At 35.5% G+C, this 25,321-nt stretch overlaps 1 protein-coding gene across 1 annotated transcript; it reads left to right on the forward strand.

Annotated features, from left to right (window-relative positions):
* Window positions 1-2,880: 2,880 nt before the first annotated feature.
* On the forward strand, window positions 2,881-5,841 carry LOC141678414 (alkaline ceramidase TOD1-like). Its single transcript, XM_074484725.1, has 4 exons — window positions 2,881-3,220; window positions 3,350-3,553; window positions 3,893-4,453; window positions 5,297-5,841. The coding sequence occupies exons 1-4, from the start codon at window positions 2,944-2,946 to the stop codon at window positions 5,629-5,631; spliced, it is 1,377 nt and encodes a 458-aa protein (XP_074340826.1). The 5' UTR covers window positions 2,881-2,943; the 3' UTR covers window positions 5,632-5,841.
* The last annotated feature ends 19,480 nt before the right edge of the window (window positions 5,842-25,321 follow it).

Raw genomic sequence — 25,321 nt, forward strand, 5'->3', positions numbered from 1 at the left:
ACGCATGATCTAGAATTAGCAGCCATAGTGTTTGCCCTGAAAATTTGGAGACACTACCTGTACGGTGAGAAATGCGAGATTTACACATACCATAAGAGCCTCAAATATATTTTTAGTCAGAAAGAACTGAACATGAGACAAAGGAGATGGTTAGAGTTGATTAAGGACTACGACAGAGGAGATAGTCAGAATTAAAGGATTGTTTTCATAAGAAGGTGTGTATCACCAAGGAAAACTATTTTTGAATTAAGTGTAATTATCATATATGATGTTTTACGTGAGTTTATCACACAGTCATTTTCATACTGTACATTATTATGCTGGGCATTATAGCTCACACTTGTTTTCTTAAATTGACACAACACAACAGTGAATTAAGATGTCTACCATGAGACTCACAACCAGAAAATGGGTAGGAAATGGTCAGCTGTTCCATAGGTTATTTGGTGTTGTACCACAGGTAGTCCGAATAAGCTTGATTGGCTTTCAGTTATTTTTAGTTCGGCTTATTTATAAGTATGACTTCTCTAAGGTAATAAATAAGAAATGTATATTTGGCCGACGGACTAACATTACTTAAAAATTATTCACCTGTAAGACTTAATTACTTTTGGGTTGTAATAATTATCACTTTGTGGTTGATTTACTCTAGTAATGAATGGTTCATTTTCAAGACAATAACCTGTAAGTGTGTGTATGTGTGATAAGTGCGGGGTCGTAAAGTGTGAGTATTTATATAATATGATGTGAGGTATGTGGTTTATAGTGATTTAGATGGCGTGGCCTCCAAGATTCCTGATCCCGGATTTTGTGGTGCCACAAAACCCATGAGGGAAGTCGAACTATTCTCGTGTATTCCGCCACTCATGAACTGCTTGATGAAAGCTTGGCTCAAATCTTTGAAAGGTCCAATCGCGTTGGGGGGTAAACGACTGTACCACCTGAGGAAAGGCCCGATATTTAATAGCATCGTTCACGTGCCGTAGCAATATAGAGTTAGAAAATGCCCTGATATGGTTAGTTGGGTCGCCAGTACCATCATATGCTTTAATGGTGTGCATCGTGAACTTTCTCGAGATGTGGGCATTCATTATCTCTTCGGTGAATGGTGGGTTTGGATCATTAGGATCATCTAGGGACCACATCCCTTCTTGATGTTGGACCTTCCAGGTCTATGATAGGAGGAAAATCCCTTTGCCTTACTGTAGGTGGGGGCCTTCGTGTCAAGTGAATCTCCAGGTCACACTTCAGTATTTGGATCTCAGCTTCATGCGTCCTGATCCTCTCTTGTACATCTTGGGGAGTCGTCCCTTGAGTGCTCCTGGGCTTTTGATAGCCACTAGGCATTGGCTCATTACCAGCATGTCTCCTCCTTGGAGCGACTTCATCGTCCGATGAGTCGAAGTCTTTAATAGATTAGGGTCTAGAGAATTCTCGTTTCTCAGGGATGGAAGCCAATCCACGAACGTACTGGGGCGTCCTCCCTTGTCCTTCATTTCAATTAAAGTGTCCACTTACTCCAAATTCGGGGTACAGAGACATCTCGTAAGGTAGGTTGGTGGCCCCTGAGGTTATGATCGTTAAGTACTCATACCCGATGGGTTGAGGGTTTATCGTGGCCTGTAGTTGCTGAAATTGGGGTTTCGTCCCTTGAGGAGTCAGGGGATTTGTCCTAGTGGCGGATCTTGGATCGGGGGATTCGTCTCTTGAGACGGAGTTCAGATGCCCCTACAAGGGTTCCTTTTTGGGGTTGGCATAGGTTGAGTGCGGGGCTATTTCCACTATTGACGAGATTGTCTGTGATGAGAAAAGATCATTAGTTCTATTATTGTTTCTGCTCCGTGTGAGTACCATGGTTTTTGTTGACTTCGCACAGACGGTGCCAAATGTTGTGGAATAAAAATTAGGGTTCGTTAGTATTTAATACTAGGATTTGTGAGTTTCGAGATTTATTGGTTGTTCTCGCGGTGGGGACTGGATGTCCTCGCAAGATGCCTATGTATCTCTGTATTGTGGAGAATCAAACCAAAAACGTAGTTATAGGATGAGGGGTAGATCCCTTTATATAGAGATGAGTATAGGGTTAGACTTGTGTTTGGGGACTGGGTCTACAAGTCTCCAACTTAGATGGTAATTAGGACTCTTTTTTAAGGCAAGAGATTCTAGATTCTTTCTTGTAGGAGTTAGTGTACATGTTGTACGTCATGTCTCTGTTCTTTCAGCCGTATTGAGCCTACTTCATGGACAGCTCATGTTCGTGAACGTTGACGACCTCTACTAGATTTTCGGGTCCGGACTTTTTGTGCATCTCTAGTGTTGATTACTTGGGCGGTTTTTAGTCCATTACGAACCTAGACCAGCCTGGTTTGTATTGGATTTTGAACATAAATTTCAAATGTAATTAATACGACTTTTAATGTATATTTAGGATGTATTTTTTATCAATATCATATATATCATTTTGTATTTTCAAAGACAAAATTGTCTAAATATATTGTGTTGTTATTAGTATTTGAATCTTAAAATCTTAATAATATTTCGTCTAATCAATTTCATGAATTAAATAAAAAAAGTGTTAGATTCCAAATATTTTCCAAAAATAATATCAGAAAATTGTGGGATAATTTTTAGGATTTCTAGTATTTATTTTTTTAAAGAAAAACTAAACGTGCTGATTAATTACATTATATCAAATTAAAAAAACTAACTAATATTCTCTATTTCAATATTTAATTTTCTCACCTGACAAAAAAATATTTTATTTTCTCTTGTTTTATGTTTTTCTTATTTTCCCTTGTTTTATGTTTTTCTTATTTAGATACAGCTCGGCCTGCGGTGCCAAAGTTTTAGAATGACAAACTATATGCTGGCCTTAACAATTTCATTACTGTTGCATCAAGTGTAGCACTAAAATGTTACTGCATGTAATTTACAGATAAATAAATGGGAACAGACTTGGAAGTTTTGGAAATGGCATCAGCGAAGTTTTCGAAACCACTTCTCTTCCAATCAAAACTCTTATGTTTCTCTGTTTTATATCTTTTCACCTCTCTGTTTTTGGCTCTTTATTCAACTATCTCTTCCACAAAATGCATTTTTCGATCATCACCTTTTGATCCAATTCAATCCCCTCTCTTCACTTACCCTTCTTCTTATGGACACCACAAACATTCCCTTCCCACTCTTCGATCTTCCTGCACTTCCCCTGTTTTCTTCTCCGGTACGATAAAAGATTTATAATGCATTCTTTCTTTCTTTTTATTTGTTTATATACGTATTTATATAGATAGATGCACGGGGATTCTAGGTTTGCATTGTGTTCTTATTTTATTTTTGGGTTTTTTGGCAGATTATTGGAAGGTGTTAAAAGAAATTCGAGAATTTTCGAAAAATTCTACGACGTTGGGATCGAGGGTTGTTAAGTATTTGAAGGATAATGCTAATAGTTTTGGTGGGAATTTTACCACCAAGAAGAGAAATTCTTATTATGATCATGAAGATTATGTGGAGATTCCGTGTGGATTCTTTACGAAATTCCCAGTCAGTGATTCTGGTTAGTTCTGCAATGTTTGTTCTGTTCTCTTCTTTTAGTTTCATTAATTGTAATCTGTATGTGATCCGTGAAACTGACAAAAGTTTCTGCACCGGCAATCCCGAGGAACATAGGTTTTAATATTGAGGAATTATATAGGAACAATCGATGTTGACATTTAGAGATACAATTGATTACATGCATATACTCAAGTAATCCAAAGTCTAGTGAATACTGAATACTTTGTTTTTTTAGCAAAATGTCAAAAATGGAATTATAGTGTGCATATGAACTTCAAGGAATTCAAGGTTTAAAGTATAGGAGGATAAAGGTTTAGAATGTTTTCTTTAAATTTTTCAGATTGGGCGGCCATGCACAAGTGCGATGGAGTGGTGGTTGTTTCTGCTATTTTCAATGATCATGACAAGATCCGGCAGCCTAGAGGACTTGGATCAAAAACCCTAGACAGTGTTTGTTTCGTCATGTTTATAGACGATGCAACATTTGACGGACTACATTATTACAAATTGGTGTCAAGAAAATCAACGCAACATATGATTGGGGCATGGAGAATAGTAAAAGTCTCCAGTGAACAATTATACGAAAATGCAGCTATGAATGGGGTAGTACCTAAGTACTTAGTTCACAGACTTTTCCCAAACTCAAAATATAGCATTTGGGTGGATGCAAAGATGCAGTTAGTAGTTGATCCCTTATTGTTAATTCATTCACTGATAATAAAGCCAGACATGGATATGGCACTGTCTAAGCATCCGTTTTTCGTTCATACGATGGAGGAAGCTATGGCCACAGCTAGGTGGAAGAAATGGTCGAATGTCGATGCCTTGAGAATGCAAATGGAGACGTATTGTGAGAATGGATTGGAACCGTGGTCTTCAAAGAAATTACCTTACACTTCAGGTATATAATTAATTTTACAAGTGAAAATCTGAATAGTACTGTCAAAATGAATGTCCAGTGAAAATGATATTCATCAAATTAAAATTAAGTTTTCAGACATCATTTTCTACAAATGAAGTAGAGGTTTTACTAAAAAAAACAATCTGCAGATCAGATATTCTGCTATTATGGGAAAGTTTTGGAATCCCAAGCCATTTGTAAGAATGCTATGGTAATTAGGATCATCATGCACTAACTGCTCTTTTTGAGGTGGCATACTAATGCATATAATATTGTTCCGTCAGCTGTGTAACATATAATATACCGCCGGAAATTTTGTCCCTTGTACTTCTACCTTCTTTTTGAAGTTTATTGGATGGTGGACCAAATCAAAGAATGTGCTTTAGAAGCCATTTTACTTTGAGTGTTTCTAAAGTCTGGCCTTAATGGATGTCTTAATTGATAAATCTTGAAGATACTCTGATTACCTAAGAAAAACCTAAAAAACTGATCATTTGTTTTTTTATAATGAGAATAGAAAAATTTACACACTGTTGTTATAGTTTTCACATAGATTACAATTTGACATTGCTACTGTGGACTGTGGTAAAAGTTTTACAATATTACGCTTTCAAAAATAACAAAATCTTAAGATTCCTTACATTGTCGAACGTTAGGTTACCCTTACTATCGTTATACGACAACCTTACATTATCGAAGGTTCCTGGTCTATAAACCGAAACCGTGAACTAGGATAGTAAGAGTACATTTGACTATCACAGCAAATACGCTACTACCTACATAATTAGGTAAGTGTAATCATTACATCTTAGATATTCTTGTTAATGAATTTTTTTTGTGCAGATGTACCGGACAGTGCATTGATCTTAAGAAGGCATGGAGTTGCTAACATCCTATTTTCATGCCTATTATTTAACGAGTTAGAGGCATTTAATCCAAGAGACCAACTACCTTTTGCATATGTGAGGGATTTCATGAAGCCAAAGTTGAAGCTGAATATGTTTGATGTTGAAGTGTTTGAACAGGTGGCATCTGAGTACAGGCATAATCTTAATAATGGTGGTAGGTCCAATGTTAAAATTAACAAAGATGCAACTTTTTCTAACTTGTTTAGTAATGGTAGTTGTAACAAGTGCCAGAGATATCTTTTAAGGATGTGGGATGAATCCCATGATTGAATTTTCTTTAGTTCTGCTCCTCGTAGAATATAGAACATGCAAATGTCATTATGTATGTTCTACCTAACTGCAGGAATATATAGGTTAAATATTTATAGGAGTTTCGTCTAGTTTTAAACTCAACTTTAATCCACTATCAAGCTTAAACATAACCAAAGTTGAGTCTGCCTAATACAGCAAGCTTTACAGCGACTTGTAATTTAACATACATTTTCCTGGGCCGACTTCAAGGTCGACTTGTTTTAATTAGTCTGAGTTGGACTTGTTTTAAGTAGTCTTGAGTCGAACTCATTACATATAGACAGTACATACTCTCATACTGTAGTGTAATAAACCTAAAGTTTCTATGAACCGAGGAATTATGTGTTTGAGAAAACTATTATTTGGAACATACTCTCATTATAACGTGAGTCGAATCTCACTTAAACAAGTTCAGGTTTGCACCTGAGTGAAGAGTTCAATTAGCTAGATTGTGGCTCATCCATTTGTGACTTGTCCATTGCATGTCTCTGTTTTGAGCAAACTGTTGGTACCCCTTCTTAAATAAAAGCTAAATGAATTATATTTATCTTCACCACGCACGATATGAATAAGAAAAAAGAAAACAAATTTATGGATATTGTGCCATCGAATGTGCGGAACTGTTAATCTTGGTTACTCAGATTATTGAATTAAGGTTTGAAAAGAAAATATTATTAGATTTTATTCCTCGTATTTATTATATTTTGCATTGAATTGGTTTTTTATTTAATTAGATTTTAATATGTTATTATAGGAATCAAGTAAATCCTAAACTTGGATGAATTGGTGAATAAAAACTGAATTTTGAGATTTATTATAAGAAAATTCGGATTTGTTGGATTGCACTCGCATAATTTAATGTTTGAGTCCTATCTTGGGTTGCAGAAGTCAAAATTGGACGATTTATCATCCCACGCAAAGCTAACGGAATTATCTTTTATTCTACAAAGGTCCGTGTATCAATTTATAACTGGAGCGGCCTAAAATTACCGAAGAAAAGTCAACTACAAAATTTTCTTAGAAAAATTGAATCAGTTTGAGAAATAACTTGTATACCTTTATTATAAACAAATAGGGATATATATATATATATATATATATATATATATATATACAGAGATAGAGACACATATAAAGTGGGGCGGAGATTATTTTCATTATTATGTATTTTGTTAATCTGGTCATGAGCGACTAGATTCTTAATCTAAAGTTAATTAAGTTGAACCCTAGATATAATTGATGTATGATTTTTCCAATCCTCCAATTTAGTTATATTACATGCACTTACTTATTGAGTTGTACTTAATTAACAATTACATGTCAGACATGATTAGCGTATTGTTTGAACAAACATTATACCATAAATGACCTACAGGAACATCTCGTAGATGGGTGTCGCTAAATAATGTTACATTAGCTATCGTAGTTTTGGCCTAGTAAAACACTTTGTTTCTGATGTTACCTTACCTATAAAGTGGAGTTACTTTTGGCTAAAATACGTTTCATATTGCTACATGCAAGGATAAGTTGACTTAGGTCATTTATAAAAAAAATTATTGTTAATTTCTTGCATAAAATTTAAAAAATATTTTTTACAATTATATTTATTTTCAAATGAACTGATTTTTCATAAAATGTAAGAGTTTAATTTATAAATGAGTTATTAGTTTTAATATGCTAAAGTATTTATTTATAAATTTTAAATTTGATATTTTTTTACAAGAGAAAAAAATCACATAAACATAACTTTTAATTTTTTAATAAAATGGCACGGAGACCCGTGAAAATGTTGAGCGGTAAAATTTACCCGCTTGTCCAAATTATTTGGGTCGCCTTTCCAAATAACCTATCTCTCTCTAGCCTCACTCTTTCACACTCTCACTCCCTCTCTCTCTCGTAATTCTCTGTCAACTCTCTCTAGCAAATCTCTTTGTTCAGTTTATATCGTAATTCTTCAAAAATATCTGATTTCAAATAAGGGCGTCATTTGAGACTGGATTTGAGGCTTTGGTTTCTTCAAATTAGGGCTTTTTAAAATCATAGATTTTTGAAATTAGGGCTTTTTGTTTATTTTATTCTTTTTATACTTCAATTAATTGTTCTCTCCATTTAATTTAAAGGGTTTCGAGCTTTGAATTCGGACATCTCAGTTTGGTATTTCGGTTGGAGCTTGTTCAGTGTGGTTGGAGCCTATTCAGTCGGTTGGTGCTTATTCAGTCGAGTTGGTACTTATTCAGTCGGGTTGAGCTTAGATTTGCAGGTATTATACTTTTGAGGTGAATTTATACATGTGTATATTGTTATACATAAATGTATGTGAACTTAGGATTTCGATTTAGGGCATATGCATGTGCTATGCTTTTTTTTGTTACGTGTTTATGTTGTTAGGGCTTATTTATGAAGTATGAACAATTTTTTTTTATTAAAATCACATTTGGGGCTTATGCATGATACGTTTTGATACATTAGTGTTTTAAAATCGCATTTTAATAATTTGAGTTATTGTATACCTATGTATATGTTATATGTGCTTAATTATGTAGATATGTTTATGTGTGTACCGTTCTTTTAATTTAGTATATATTGTGTTTTTTTATGGATATGTGTATTATTAGTGTTGATACATTTTGAGACGTTAAATTTTTAAATTATATTTTATGTGTGTATTCATGTCTGTGAAGTTTTTCGCTTGTCAATGCGTCAACGATAAGTATACTCTAGTAGTCTTGTATCAATGTTATTAGTAATCTAGTTAAGTGTAGATATTAAGGAATATATTTTAAATGTTACTCTTTTAAGTGACTAGTCTTTGTACGAACTAGGCTGCTTAGGTACTGTTAGGTCCCAATGTGTTTGTAGAAGGGGGGGTTGAATACAAACAGTACCGAATAATCGAATTAAATGCGGAATAAAAAAATGTGAAACAAAATTCAAGTTAAATAAAAATATTATTAAACTTGAAAGGTGTTACAACCACTGTATCGATTACAAGGAATTAATCTCAAATTAATTATCACAAATTTAGAATAAATTTGACATGAACTTTTTCTATTTTTGCAATAATTAGAATCAAATGCTAAACGCGATTTGAGATTAAGTTCTAGGGATTTTGATCCGCTAGATTGTTACACAAGAACAAGAGAATGATTTCTAGTTGATTGGATTTAACTTTACAAACTAGAAATTTAATCTTGAAGTAAGCAGATGAAAAATGAAATATTTGTTGCGGCTGCTGTGTTCTTGTATTTTTTCAGTCAGTGAATGTCTTCTGCTTCTTTTTCTTTTTGTATGCAATCCAACAAAATTACTTGAACTGCAATGACAATCGGTAGGACAATCTCTTTGGCTCAGCAAGACTTTCAGTAGGACTTTCAATTGTACTAGCAAGACAATCTGATTGAACTACAATGACTATCGGTATGACAATCAGTTGAACTAGCAAGACAATCTCCTCCCTAGTGTAACTTTCGGTATGACAATTGAAATGACTTGGCATGACAATCGGTATGACAATCCAGATTGTCATGCTAGTTCATTTTCAATTGTCTTGCTGATTTAAGACTATTTTTAAACCAATTAAACTTCTGAAAATTCCTAAAATTAATTCAGAATTAATTAATCAATTAATTCAATTAATAAATAAATTATTCTTCGCAGATATAATTTATTTTCTTAATTAAATTAGATGACTTAATTAATTAATAGAGAATTAATTCTAGTCTTGAGTAGCAACCATTCTTCTGCAAATCTTCTGAAAATCACTGAAAATTATGAATTAATTCCACCACTTCAACGTTGACACTCGATGTACTGTCTGGTTCATGAGTGACTAACTTCCGTGACGTTTCTTCATGTCTTGACTTTGATACTCTGATTTTCTTCAGATTAAATCCTTGTAATTAATGATACTCTGACGAGATCTCTGTCACTTGATTAAATCCACGATCTTGATTTATATCACTGAGGCATGATCAACTTCTTGAACTTCTTCCAGTGAATTAACTCCTCAAGTCTGTAGATGAACCTTGTTTCTGAATCCTTTGACAGATATTACTTTGCGAGATCTCTCTGACGGTCGATCTACTATTTACTTATTACATTCTTATTTGAGTTGAGTTGAATCCTCGAATATACAAATAGGCTATGACATATGACTTACAATCTCCCCCTATTTGTTTGTTAGACAATAACACACAAATACCTAGAGGATAACTCAACTAACAAATAAGAAAAAGATATAAATAGAAATGCAAAGTAAATAGTAGAAAAGTTCTGGACTAGATTTAACATTTTCCAGATTCCAAGTAGATGTTCCTCTAGACTGAACATATCTTCAAGTAGTTCCATCTTCACATGTACAACCACATTTCCTGTTGAGAAGCCCATATCTCTTGCTTCTCTCCCTATGAGAATCAACTGATTAAAGAAGATCACCTTCATTTTACCACCTCTCCCGTACAATAGGATCCGCAGATAAAAACCAATGATACTCCCCTAACAGCTTCTTCCCTTACTAGAAAATCACCTTGTGTTTACCACCTCTCCCGTACAATAGGATCCGTAGTTACAAACAACAATGGTGGTGTGGTGTAGTGTACATATGATCTTTTTCTTCCTCCCTGCTATTTCTCCCCCTTAGTTGAGGAATCCTCCAAACTATTACTTAAGCTTTTATCTCCCCCTTAAAGAAGGAATGTATGCCGTCGTCTGAAGGAGTTCTCATATTTCACTTGGTTGGAAAAGAAATAACAAGAAGTTTCTCTTTCTTCCTCACTGTGAGTGTGTGATTCTGTTTAGTGTACCTCACATGTGTTTCACTCTTCTCTCCACTCGTGTTTACACTCATTCTCACAAGTGTATCACTCTTCTCTCATAGCTCCATAATCCAGCTGTACCTGCAAGGAAAATCACCTTAGCCATCCTTAAAGGAGGTCACAGGTGGTGCAATGGGAGTTCACAAATCCCCATCCTTGTTAAACTCGTCAGATAAATCTGAGTCATAATCTACAAGTTGCTAGTTTCCCTTTTAGGGTTCCAGATTTGAATTCTGGGAAGGTAAACAATGATCCAACGATTTTAGCATAAAGATCAAAGTTCCCTTCTAATGTCTGTGAAGACACTTCCTTGTGACTTATCAGGTAATATCTGAATCATTGTCAACAAGTTGCCGATCTGCACCTATGTCAGATCCACTATCCGCAGATGCATCCAGGGGATTTAAGCCTGGGGAGGTAGACACTGACCACTGACATATGGCTTTTGGATCAGTATCCTCTCCTAACACATGTAAAGGCAATTGGTCCACTAACGAACCTTGAACAATCGAATCTGACCTTAAAATGGTCGAAACTCTTGTTTCCGTCAACTCATCCTTTGTGTGTGTAAGCTCTCCTTGTGCATCAAGAATTGTTTATGTTTGAAGTGGTGACACTACATCGGATACCTTGGCCGACAGGCAAAATTCAATAGACTCACCCTGTTGAGAGAATGAATCTAGTAACTGTTTTTGTGCCTTTTCAGCCATCACATCTTTTTGAGAAGATGTATGGGGGCTAGCAGTTGTCTCGGTTTAAATACTACTCATCTATGTAGGAGACAGAGCTACTGGGTTGACTACAGAACCTTCCTTATGTGGTGCACTAGGCACTATCTCCCTCACGCTCATTCATACTACTTTTAGTGGTAAAAGAGTGTTGGTTGGTTCTGTTTTTGTGTTTGTCTTTACAGTCTGGGATAGACGTTGTGGGTTTTCAACCTCATGACTGTCAATGAAAGAAAGTCATTGGAGACTGAACCTGTATCATAGAACATATGGTAATAGAGAGAAAATGATTTACAATAGTGATTTCAAAAGATTTTACATGAAATAAGAAATCACTAATGTAGAAAGAAGTTTAATTTTTGTTTTTCAAAATGAATGAGTTTTTGATAAAACATTGATCACTTAGGGTAAAGTCTAAGTAATTCTCATTCATGTCAAAAGCTTACAAATATCTGCAACATAATGTTAACAACATATCATTGACCGATACTTGTCAAGTACTTTAGATACTAATTGTTATGTTGCATAAACAATATATCACTGCACATATAAAACAATATGATTGTGCTTAGTGATAAGATAGTTATTAATATGACGACTCTACTTATTCATATAAAATTATAACTTCTGTTAGAGTGCCATACCATGTCCTTGACGATTGCTTGAGCAGTATACTAGTTCATACCAACCTGAAGTGAGATTGTGAAGAAGAAATTGCATAGTCCAATAGATCTGCAGCTGCAAAGTCCATGAACTGTGGTGCACTGACTTCCTCTTTTAATTCACCAATCAGGAGTACACTTATACACATCTTACTAGAGTTCAATTCCAAGTGTAATGTGCAGCAGGTGCCTGATATGTCGTAATATTCTCAAGTCTCGTCACTGGTGCTATATGTTAGATACTGCTTCCTGATAATAACCTAGCACAATATACAAAATTACAATGATAACATTCCCAGCTTGCAAACAGCCATATCCCTCAGATAAACCTTTGCTGTTATCTCCAAAGGTAACCAGGGGCCAGCTTTCTCAATCCACATTTGATAGCAGGGCTCTATCTCCGGTCATATGTCTTGATGATCCATTGTCAAGAATCCACACTTCCGGTTTCACCTGTTTTAATGCCCTGCAACACAAATGGATTAACCCTTCTTCGGAACCCAAACTTGGTTGGGCCCGGCATACTTGTAGAACTGTCCTTTGTCAGGAAAAACAACATTTTTAATCTTAATGGTCTCAACTTTCTCAATGACTGAACATTTGACCTTGTAAACAGCCTTAACAAATTTCTGTTTAAGCTTAGGCACAAATGTCTCCTTTCTAGCCTTAGAAGGACTAGCAGTCTTAGACCTATCATGCTTCTTGTTATTCACATGCTGACGAGGAGTAGTCTTATCATTAGACACATGTTTACCATTAAAATAAGCATACATCATATTAAAAGCACAAGACATACAATTAGCAACACCACATGCTTTATGAGAGTGATTAACAACAGGCAATTTATGCATGGTAGACATGGCATTATTGTTATCCAACTCATGTGTGTCTGAGTTAGTCTCAGTTGCTTTCACAACTTTGACTGGAACTTTCGACTCACTTGACTTGGAAACAATCTTCTCATTAGCATGATCCTCAGCACGTATTTCTTCTTGAATAACAGAAGAGGTCGCATCAAATGGTTCAGCAATTGATGCTTTATAGAGGGGTTCATCAACACCCTTAAGCACATGTGGTACTTCCCTCCCTTTAGCACAGACATGAGGAGGAGAGTTTATGCCTAATTCTCCAATAGCAACATTGTAATCATAACCTATTCCAGATGTTTGATTAACAGCTTGCTTACTGTAGAACTCTTTAGCCTTCGAACAAGAATTGAAGTAGGCTCTAACCTTAGTCTCAAGACCGGTGATCTTGTCTTTGAGAATAGTTTCGAGTTTTCTATAACAGTCAACTCTATTCTCTAGAAAAGATACCTGTTCTTTTAATTTGTTTTGATTAATGTGCACAAGTCTTAATTCATTGACCTCTTTCTCAAGGTCTGTGATCTGTAAACTTAACAGTTCATTATCACGACGTGCACAATCTAAGTTACCTCTTAGATGATAAACCATTTCAGCATCAGAAAGTTTTACCTCTATTCTTGACGATGAAGCTTTTCCATCAATTGCCATAAGAGCAAGATTTCCTTCATTTTCATCTTCACTGTCAGTATCATCCCAGCTTCTTCCCTTTGCCAGATAAGCCCTTTCAGAGTTCTTTCTTACTTGCTTTGGCTTCCTACATTCTGTGGCAAAGTGTCCCAACTCATTGCAGTTATAGCATCTAATGGTGCTCCGATCAACCATCCCTGTTTTGTATCCACCACTGCTGGTGTTAGAGGATGAAGATCCACCTTTCTGGAATTTGTTGTAGTTGGACTTGTACTTAAGCTTGGGATTCCTCTTGAATCTGACATGGGAGAATCTCTTGACAATTTGGGCCATTGATTCATCTTCCAATTGCTCCAGCTCTTCCAAGGAATAAAAATCATCACTTGATTGATTTGTAGTAGGAGGATCATATTCTGCTACTAACTCATTTTCCTCACCCTTGGAAAACTGTACCATTCTTTCTAACTGTTGAGATTGTTGTTGTTGTTGACCTTCAGCTACAAGTGCATTAGATGTGCTGACCATTCTATCCTTCCCGTAGACTTCCTTCTGTTGAATCTGCTCCAACTCATAAGTTTTTAACACTCCATAGAGCCTGTCCAAAAAAATCTCACTCAGATCTCTAGCTTCTCTAATGGCAGTGATTCTATGTTCAAGATGAGCTGGCAGTGTTAAAAGGAACTTTTTGTTGACCTCCCTGATTGAATAATACTTTCCATTGATGTTCAGGTTGTTGATCAACGCATTGTACCTCTCAAACACTTCAGTAATTCCTTCTCCTGGATTTGATTTGAAATGTTCATATTCAGAGGTTAGGATTTCCAACTTGTTCTCCCTAACTTCCTCTGTGCCTTCATTAATCACCTCAATAGTTTCCCACATGTGTTTGGAATTTTTACAGTTCATCACATGTCTGTTCATCAAGGGATCAAGGGAATCAATTAATATTAATTGAAGGCTGGCATCCAAGGAGGCTTCTTCCTTCTCAGCAGGAGTAAAATCTTCAGGCTCTTTTGGATAGGTTCTAGCTTCAGTAGTCACCACACCATCTATTATTACCTCCGGTTCAATAACCATCAGAGTTTTTATACCATTCTTTAACAAGTTTGAATATTTGGGATTTGCAACTTGTAAGAATAATAGCATCTTCTTCTTCCACATGATATAATTCTCTTTATCAAATTGTGGAATTTTAACGGTTCCAACTTTATGTGAAGTCATTATGAATTTTTGAATAAATAAAAATTCAAGGAGTTGAAAAATCACAAAAGTCTAGGATCTTGATTTGTTCGTTAATCAGAAGGCTCTGATACCAATTGTTAGGTCCCAATGTGTTTGTAGAAGGGGGGGTTGAATACAAACAGTACCGAATAATCGAATTAAATGCAAAATAAAAAAATGTGAAACAAAATTCAAGTTAAATAAAAATATTATTAAACTTGAAAGGTGTTACAACAACTGTATCGATTACAAGGAATTAATCTCAAATTAATTATCACAAATTTAGAATAAATTCGACATGAACTTTTTCTATTTTTGCAATAATTAGAATCAAATGCTAAACGCGATTTGAGATTAAGTTCTAGGGATTTTGATCCGCTAGATTGTTACACAAGAACAAGAGAATGATTTCTAGTTGATTGGATTTAACTTTACAAACTAGAAATTTAATCTTGAAGTAAGCAGATGAAAAATGAAATATTTGTTGCGGCTGCTGTGTTCTTGTATTTTTTCAGTCAGTGAATGTCTTCTGCTTCTTTTTCTTTTTGTATGCAATCCAACAAAATTACTTGAACTGCAATGACAATCGGTAGGACAATCTCTTTGGCTCAGCAAGACTTTCAGTAGGACTTTCAATTGTACTAGCAAGACAATCTGATTGAACTACAATGACTATCGGTATGACAATCAGTTGAACTAGCAAGACAATCTCCTCCCTAGTGTAACTTTCGGTATGACAATTGAAATGACTTGGCATGACAATCGGTATGACAATCCAGATTGTCATGCTAGTTCATTTTCAATTGTCTTGCTGATTTAAGACTGTTTTTAAACCAATTAAACTTCTGAAAATTCCTAAAATTAATTCAGAATTAATTAATCAATTAATTCAATTAATAAATAAATTATTCTTCGCAGATATAATTTATTTTCTTAATTAAATTAGATGACTTAATTAATTAATAGAGAATTAATTCTAGTCTTGAGCAGCAACCATTCTTCTGCAAATCTTCTGAAAATCACTGAAAATTATGAATTAATTCCACCACTTCAACGTTGACACTCGATGTACTGTCTGGTTCATGAGTGACTAACTTCCGTGACGTTTCTTCATGTCTTGACTTTGATACTCTGATTTTCTTCAGATTAAATCCTTGTAATTAATGATACTCTGACGAGATCTCTGTCACTTGATTAAATCCACGATCTTGATTTATATCACTGAGGCATGATCAACTTCTTGAACTTCTTCCAGTGAATTAACTCCTCAAGTCTGTAGATGAACCTTGTTTCTGAATCCTTTGACAGATATTACTTTGCGAGATCTCTCTGACGGTCGATCCACTATTTACTTATTACATTCTTATTTGAGTTGAGTTGAATCCTCGAATATACAAATAGGCTATGACATATGACTTACAGGTACCTTTCTTACCATTTTAGTATAACATTATCATGCTTCTTAATTGTAGTAATGGAAGAGGATGAGAATATCTGGATATACCTTCCAAAGCATAGTCAAGGATATAGGAAATGGGTTAAGGCATTTTTGGATAATGTCTTCCCCAAATTGGTAGTAGGTGATGAAATGACATGCCCTTGCCGGAATTATAAAAATAATAAGCTACAGCGTCGAGAACTTATCTACGATCATCTCATATATGGTGGTCCTTACCCATTATATGTGAATTGGATTGTATAAGTTTCACAGATTTTACGTCCAAATTACGGTAGTGAAGATGAAGATATGGATTGTGAGAATAATCTACATTTTGGAGATTATTTAGATGAGATGTCGGACCGTACAAATGGACCAAATGTTGATTCTAAAAGATTTTATAAAGAGGTAAAATAACCCTTATATCCAGACTGTAAAAAATTCTCACTATTAAGTTTTATTGTCCGACTTTATTCCTTAAAATGTATTCATGAAATTACGGAGTCAGGATTTGGGGATATACTAGAGTTGATCAGAGATGCGTTTGTAGAGGCAAACGTACCATTGTTTTCCTATGCTGCAAAGAATGGGATTAAAGATTTGGGGCTCGATTATAAAAAAATACACGCGTGCCCTAGCCATTGCATGTTGTATTTGGGTGAAGATGAAAAAGAAGACTCTTGCAAAACTTGCGGTCTTTCAAGATGGATTGTATGCGAGAAGAAATGTACTTCTGACAGTAATCCGGAGAAAGTGATTCACAAAGTCTCGGTGAATGTGATGCGGTATTTTCCACTAAATCCAAGCCTGCAACGACTCTTTATGTGTAAAGATTATTTGGAACTTATGGTATGGCACGTAATTGGACGTGAAAGGATGGGAAACTTAGACATCTCGCTGATGCGGAAGCTTGGAAAATAATGGATGCGAAATATCCCCACTTCTCGTCAGAAAATAGAAACATCAGGCTAGGTTTAACAACTAATTGTTTTAACCCATTTCGTACCATGAATACAAATCACAGTACTTGCCCAATTATTCTGGTCAATTACAACTTTCCACCCTGATTGTGTATGAAGCCAGAAAACCTCATTATGTCAACTCTTATTTCTGGTCCAGATTCTCCTAAAAATAGCATCGATGTCTATATGCGACCTCTAGTAGCTGAGTTGATATAATTATGGAATGAAGGCATACAAACCTATGATGCATTTATTGATCAAACCTTTATCTTACGTGTAAGTATTCTCTGGACAGTTAGCGATTTCCTCGGATATGCAATGTTATCGGGATGGAGCATGAAGGGTTACTTAGGGTGTCTCGTATGTAATTATGAGACATCTTCGATGTACCTAAAATCTAGTAAAAAGATGTGCTATATGAATCAAAGGAAGTTTCTTGATCCTGATCATAAGTGTGTTAGTGTAGGTGCCCTAGAGGCAATACATTATTCTTTTATAATCTTTATGTCAGTTGATCATTCAATAAATGTATTTATTATGACCTTAATTACTGCGATATTTTGTTAGCATAATAAATGTCCTTAGAATCATGATACAAATTGTATAGTTTAAGTACATGACTTGAACTTGAGATTATATAATATATCATATTCTTAAAGGTCTCTAGTCGACTATTATTATATAGGACAATAATAATACATAGATAGACTAGTATGTTGTTTGACAAGATAACCACATCTCATTGGTTATAAGTATGGGGATACTAAAGTCAATACATAGGTACATGTGAGAGTACATGGTACTGGACAGACCCACAGTGAGATTCTTCATGTTTAATAAAGTCATAAGAAAGACTCACAGTGATAATGGTGTAACGATCCTTTGACTTGAAATCATTATATTTCTATACGAGGATTAATATACTTTGACTACATTAAAAGTTACTTTTGATCGGGTGATGATAAAAGTGGACATCGGGTATATCATGAGTCGTATGAGAAATATGAATGATAGATAAAGGATTTAACCCTCCTATAATTAGGAGAGATATTATTGGCCTCTTGATTGAGTGAGATTATAAAAGCATGGTCATGCTCAAATAATGATTTGTCTCGATAATCTACTCATGGATCAAGTAAACCTGGATTAAATGTTGAAGAGGATGACTAAATACATGCCTCGAGTTTAATCTATAATATGTATGGTTAAAGGGATTATATTATATGAAAAACATTAATCACGAAAGGTTTTATCTAATCACGATTTAATTATTGTTAAATTGGGTAACAATGATGTATTACTAGATACCGCTCATTGTTTATAATTTTATTAGAGAATAAAATTGTTGCCAATTAAATAATAGCCTATAGGGTCGCACAAATAGAGCACTTAATGGAATAGTTAATTTAAATTATGGATTTCAATTAATTGATGATTATTTGAATTTTATTATAATTAAGTAAGACTTAATTGAGATAATATAAATTCGAATTAAAAGGAATGTTTTTTGCCCATAATAATTAAGTATGACTTAGTTATTAATTAAATAATAGAAATTCATTTTTTATTATTTAATCCAATACCTACTAGGGTTGGGCTTTGCTATTATGGGCCTTTTTAATCAGCCATTATAAATACATAATGATAGGTTAAAGAGGCTTGTACGTTTTTGAGAAAACCCTAGCAGCAAAGAGAGGCAGGGGCAATTCAGATCGTCAAGAAGGAGGCTAGTACATCCATTCCGTAGTCAAGTTCGTGAGACGTTCTTGAAGGTGCTCGTGTGGATACCATAGAGGTGTTTCTCCGAGAGGTAGACACAAAGCGTGATAGCTAGGATCTCCGTTGAGTTCGTGAAAGTTAAGCTGTTGAAAGGTATGATTCGTTATCTCCATAATCTGCCCATAATCTGCCCGCTATGTTTTATGCCTTCGAAACCCAACAATGGCATTAGAGCTACGTGTATAAGAGGCTGATTTAGTTACGTGTTTACTGTATTTTTACAAGTATGCATGTGTGATGAGTCTGTCATGATAACAGTTATGTTATATGAGTCTGCCATGATAACAGTTATGTTATATGAATGATATGATGAATCTGTTAATGATCTATATGATGATACTAGTATGTTTGAAATCTGTCATAACTCATATGTATGCGATCTCTTAAAATATGTATACTGATACATGTTTTTGGTAACTGGGATATGGATCGTGTGTATACTGATACATGCTTCTGGAATAGTATTCTGATACATGTTTTGCTAGTATTCTGATACTTGATTTTACAAAAATTTCCGCCATCGGGGGGCTCGCTGCCCCCCCGAACCCCCCTAGCGACCTCAACGGTGCTTAGGGTTTTGTTTTTAATTTGTGCTTATGACATATGCTTTACTTATTTATTATTCTTGATTGGATCATGATAAGTAATAAATAGTATGTCATCTTTATATGATCTATCATGTTCTTTAATGGTTACTTGAGCATGGTGCATAGTTATGGCCTTAAGACCTTAGTTGTAATGGTTTATTCTTTTGGTTTGTAATAAATACGACTTGCATGTCATTTTCTATTTGTAGTTGTTTTATCTCGAATGTAACTCGAGTTCTTTTGTAAGTTCATTAGTATAATTCTTAATGTAACATCCAAGAAGGAAAAGGGAAAGAGGAGGCATCCTATGGAGGCCAAGGAGACAATGGAAGCAATAGAGAAGACATATGTAATAGTTATTTTTACACCATAGACTGACCTTGATCTTTTCATTAGCCTGAAAAGATCACATAGGATTGGGCCATAACTATTGCACGTTTACTTTACGCACTTTTTATATGATGTATAAAAAGTATGTGTAGAGTAGAAAATGCATGTTTTAATTAAATTAATGATGCATGTATGTATTAGATACATCACTCATGCCATGCCTTTAAACAAGATAAAATCTGTAACGACTCAAGATTTAAAATTAACAAACGATCATGAGATTCTTATGTTTATGAAACACGGAATAAAATACGAATTTTCTTTATTTCTGACATGGGGAGATTTTGTCAACAACGGGTTCATAGAACTTGTAAGGCTGTGGGTTTTAAGCGAGACCGATGTGACTCCTCCACTACCTGGAAATCAAACCATTGACGAGTATTGATTTGAAGTATTTTATTCAAGGAAAAATTGGGAATCTCTTTATGATGGGATCATGATCGTTCTAAATTAAAAATCCCTAAGTAAAAATATTAAGTTTTAATCAGATGCTTTCCAATGAATGAACACTCATTAAATCCTAGATCGATAAGAGGAAGGGCTGTCAGTGGCAGGGGACTCCTATCTATCATGGTGAAATGCGACGAATATAAACGGTTATATTCGGACGTTGTATCATTGGGTCTAACTTAACCGGGTCATCATAATAAGGTGAATATAAACGGTTATATTCAACTATTATGAACTTAGAAGCATAGAGTTTGGTTAAAAATCTATTAGATAGATAAGATCAATTGTTGTTCACCAAATTATCCAAGAATTATATATGATATAATTGACAACTGTTGTCTACCTAAATAATCATGTTTTAAGGATACCAGTGGTTGACTTAGAACATGACGAAATATGGATCTTGGCTCACTAGAAAGATTTATGGGATATACTTTCCGAATTAATAGTTAGGGCTATTAATTTGATAAAAAAATAGTGGGAGATATATTATAGAAATATATCATAATTATATGAACATAAAATTTTAACTCAGACAATCTATGTTTATTTTGCACTTTTATTATTGTAGATAATGAGTAATGGCAAACAACACAAACACACTATCCGTACGTTCAGTCCTTGAGAAGGACAAGCTGACAGGAGGAAACAACTTCCTAGATTGGCAGAGGAATTTGAGGATTGTCCTCAGGAAGGAGCGCAAGCTTCATGTCATTGATATTCCTCCTCCAGGCCCCCTTCCCGAGGGTGCTACTGCTGATGAACGAGCAGCACGCACAAGGGATGAGAATGATGCAAATGATGTTGCATGTCTTATGTTGGCAACTATGAGTGCTGAGCTTCAAAGACAGCATGTGCATATGGATGCATATACTATCAATGAGCACTTGCAAAGCATGTTTACAATCCAAACTCGTCAAGAAAGGTTCAACACGAGTAAGTCACTTTTTAATTACAAACAAGGGGCGAGTGAACCAGTTGGCCCACATGTTCTGAAGATGATTGGTTACATTGAGTACCTTGAAACTTTGGGTTTCCCGATTGGTCCGGAAACTGGTATTGACCTAATCATGAATTCTTTGAACAACAAATTCACTCAGTTTGTTATGAACTACAATATGAATGAATTTGACAAAACACCTACTGAATTGTTGCATATGTTGAGAACATATGAGACCAACATGAAGACAGCTGAACCTGCTCCCATACTGATGGTGGGAAATAAAGGTAAGGCCAAAGGGAAGGGTAAATGGAAGGGTAAGAAGAAGATTGGATCTGATTCTACACCCAAGCCAAAGTCAGGTCCCAAACAGGCTTTAAAGCCTAAAGGTGGTGTGGCCAAGGGTGAATGTCACTACTGTAAGAAAGATGGTCACTGGAAGAGAAACTGTCCAATTTACTTGGAGGATCTGAAGAAAAAGAAAGCAGTTCAGATTTCTGGATCAGGTATTTATGTTATAGAAGTCAATTTGTCTATTTCTACATCTCGGGTATTTGATACTGGATGTGCTTCTCACATTTGTATAAATGTGCAGGGCCTGCAGAGAAGTAGAACTTTGGCTAAGGGAGAAGTGGACCTAAGAGTAGGCAATGGAGCAAAAGTTGCTGCTTTAGCTGTAGGGACTTATTATTTATCTATGCCCTCTGTACTTGTTTTAGAACTAGAAGACTGTTTTTACGTGCCTGCGATTCGCAGAAACATTATTTTTGTTTCTTGTTTGGACAAGAAAGGTTTTTCATTTACAATAAAGAACAACAGTTGCTCTTTTGCTTTGAATGATTTAACCTATGGTGTTGCGCGTTTATTTAATGGTTTATATGTTCTTGATTTAGATAACCCTGTCTGTAATATAGAAAACAAACGACTCAAATCAAACATACCTCTGGCATTGTCGTCTAGGCCACATAAATGAGAAACGCATATCCAAATTACATAAGGATGGATACTTGGATAAGTTTGATTTTGAATCATACCAAGAATGCGAATCTTGTTTGCTTGGTAAGATGACTAAAGCCCCTTTCACTGGTAAGGGTCAAAGGGCCACTAAACGTCTAGAGCTAATATATAGTGATGTATGTGGCCCAATGCGTGTAATGGCTAGAGGAGGCTACTACTACTTCATAACATTTACTGATAATTTCAGTAGATATGGATATGTATATCTTATGAAGAACAAATCCGATTCTTTTGAAAAATTTAAAGAATACAAGGTTGAAGTAGAGAAGCAAATTGGCGGAGATGCAAGTATTAAGATCTTACGATCCGATCATGGGGGTGAATACTTAAGCACCGAATTTAGAGAGTATTTTAAAGAGTGTGGTATTGTATCACACCTCACTCCGCTAGGAACACCTTAATGGAATGGAGTTTCAGAGAGTAGAAATCGCACCTTGTTGGACATGGTGCGATCGATGATGAGTCATGCAGATCTTCCAATTAGTTTCTGGGGTTACGCTCTAGAAACAGCGGTTTCACACTTAACCGTGTTCCTACTAAGAAGGTTCAAAAGACTCCATATGAGATATGGAAGGAGAAACGGTCAGGAATGAACTATATGAAAGTTTGGGGATGTAAGACGTTTGTGAAACGTCAAGAATCTGACAAGCTTGGACCTAAATCCGAAGAGTGCATTTTTGTAGGATACCCTAATAAAACAAAGGCGTATTATTTTTATAGTCCTTCTGAGCAGAAAGTGTTTATTTCTCGAGATGTTGTCTTCATGGAAAGAGATTTGGTTCCCAAAAGAAACAGTGGGAGAACTATAAATCTCGATGAAGATCGAGAACCGCAAAATAGCATTGAACCTGAAGTGGAACAAGAGCAGAATAATGATAATGCTCAACAAACACAGGTTGTTCGTAGATCTGGTAGATTTCGCCATGAGCCAGAGAGATATGGATTTCTCATGACTCAGTGTGGTGATTTGATGCTCATAGATGAAGATGAGCCTCTCACATACCAAGATGCTATGAACAGTCCAGACTCTAAGAGATGGCTTGAAGCCATGAAATCCGAGATAGAATCCATGTACAAAAACCAAGTATGGACTTTGGTTGATCCACCTGAAGGGGTAAAACCCATAGGGTGCAAATGGGTTTTTAAGAAGAAAAAGGGCATGGATGGAAATGTTCAGACCTATAAAGCTAGGCTGGTTGCAAAAGGTTTCAAACAAATTCATGGTATTGACTATGATGAAACTTTCTCACCAGTGGCTATGGTCAAGTCTATAAGGATTTTACTTGCCATTGCAGCATTCCATGATTATGAAATCTGGCAAATGGATGTCAAAACAGCCTTCCTTAATGGAAGCCTTGAAGAGGATGTGTACATGACACAACCTGAGGGTTTTGTCGATCAAAGGAATGCTGGCAAGGTATGTAAATTACGTCGATCCATTTATGGATTGAAGCAATCCTCTAGGAGATGGAATATCCGTTTTGATGAAATAGTCACAGAGTATGGCTTTGTTCAAAACGAAGATGAACCGTGTGTTTACAAGAAGGTTAGTGGGAGCTATGTGGCATTCATAGTACTATATGTTGACGATATACTACTAATGGGGAATGACATACCTTCTCTAAAGGCTGTTAAGACTTGGTTAGGGAGCAATTTCTCCATTAAAGACTTAGGAGAGGCATCCTACATTCTAGGAATGAGGATCTATAGAGAAAGATCTAGAAGGATGATCGGTCTAAGTCAGAGCACATACATTGATAAGGTTTTGCATCATTTTGGAATGCAAAATGCAAAAAGGGGATATGTCCCCGTGTCTCAAGGGATAACGATCTTCAAGGACTAGTGTCCGAAATCATTGGATGAGAAGGACCACATGAATAAAGTTCCATATATTTCAGCAATTGGATCTATCATGTATGCAATGGTATGTACTCGCCCAGATGTCTCGTATGCTTTGAGTATGACGAGCAGATACCAGTCTAATCCGGGTGAAGGTCACTGGACGGCAGTTAAGAATATTCTTAAGTACCTGAAAAGAACTAAAGATTCATTCTTGGTGTATGGAGGAGAAGAGAAACTCGTTGTAAAAGGTTACACCGATGCAAGTTTCCAAACAGACAGAGATGATACTGTATCACATTCTGGTTTTGTGTTTTGTCTAAACAGAGGTGCTGTAAGATGGAAGAGTTCAAAGCAAGAAACAGTAGCTGATTCTACAATGCAGGCTGAGTACATTACAGCTTGTGAAGCAGCTAAGGAGGCCGTTCGGATTCGAAAGTTCATTTCTGATTTGGGAGTGGTTCCATCGATCGTAGATCCCATTGATCTATACTGCATTAATAATGGAGCCATTGCACAGGCTAAAGAACCTAGATCACACTCCCGGGCTAAATATATACTCAGGAGATTTCACCTTATTCGAGAGATTAATGAAAGGGGTGATATACACATATGTAAAGTGCACATAAATGATAACATTGCAGACCCACTGACCAAAGGCTTGTCACAGCAGAAGCACGATGGTCACACTAGTTCCATGGGTATTAGTGTTAGGGCGAAAACACGCGCTAATATTCACGCAAGTATACGCGTTCGCAAGTAGTATAAGATATAAATCAGATTCGTTCCCACAGAGACTGGTTTAGGTTAAGTTCAATTTATGCACCTATGCAACAATGTATGGTTATCGCTCAATGCTAAGACAAATAACAAATTGGGTTTTTATTAAACTAAAAGATTATACTAAATAACATTAACTAAGAGAATTGAGGTTAAATTAATATATATGATAAACATGGGATCCTAACTTCATTAAATACTTCATTCAATAGCCTTATTGTTCTTAACCTTAGCATGTGATGGTGATGACACTAATCAGATAACACGAAACTGATAAACGCCAACTTTCATTGCACGAGTACCATTCTACCAGACATCCACAAAAGAGATAGAAGCTGAATAGGCACCAATTATATTGAGACCCTATATGTCTATAGAATTTGACAACATAACGGTTTAAGCACAAGTTATCTATCTTGATTACATAGGGCAAGTAAAACGGTTAGAGTTACCTACGAATCATGCATACAATACATGAACCTATGCTAGCATGGCAAGTTCTAAACCTCTATATTCACTGTCGCTTCAATAGAGATTAACACGCTATCTTATATGTTAGCTACGCACAT

This window comes from Apium graveolens, chromosome 8 (genome assembly GCF_009905375.1).
Source record: "Apium graveolens cultivar Ventura chromosome 8, ASM990537v1, whole genome shotgun sequence".
Classification (NCBI taxonomy): domain Eukaryota; kingdom Viridiplantae; phylum Streptophyta; class Magnoliopsida; order Apiales; family Apiaceae; genus Apium; species Apium graveolens.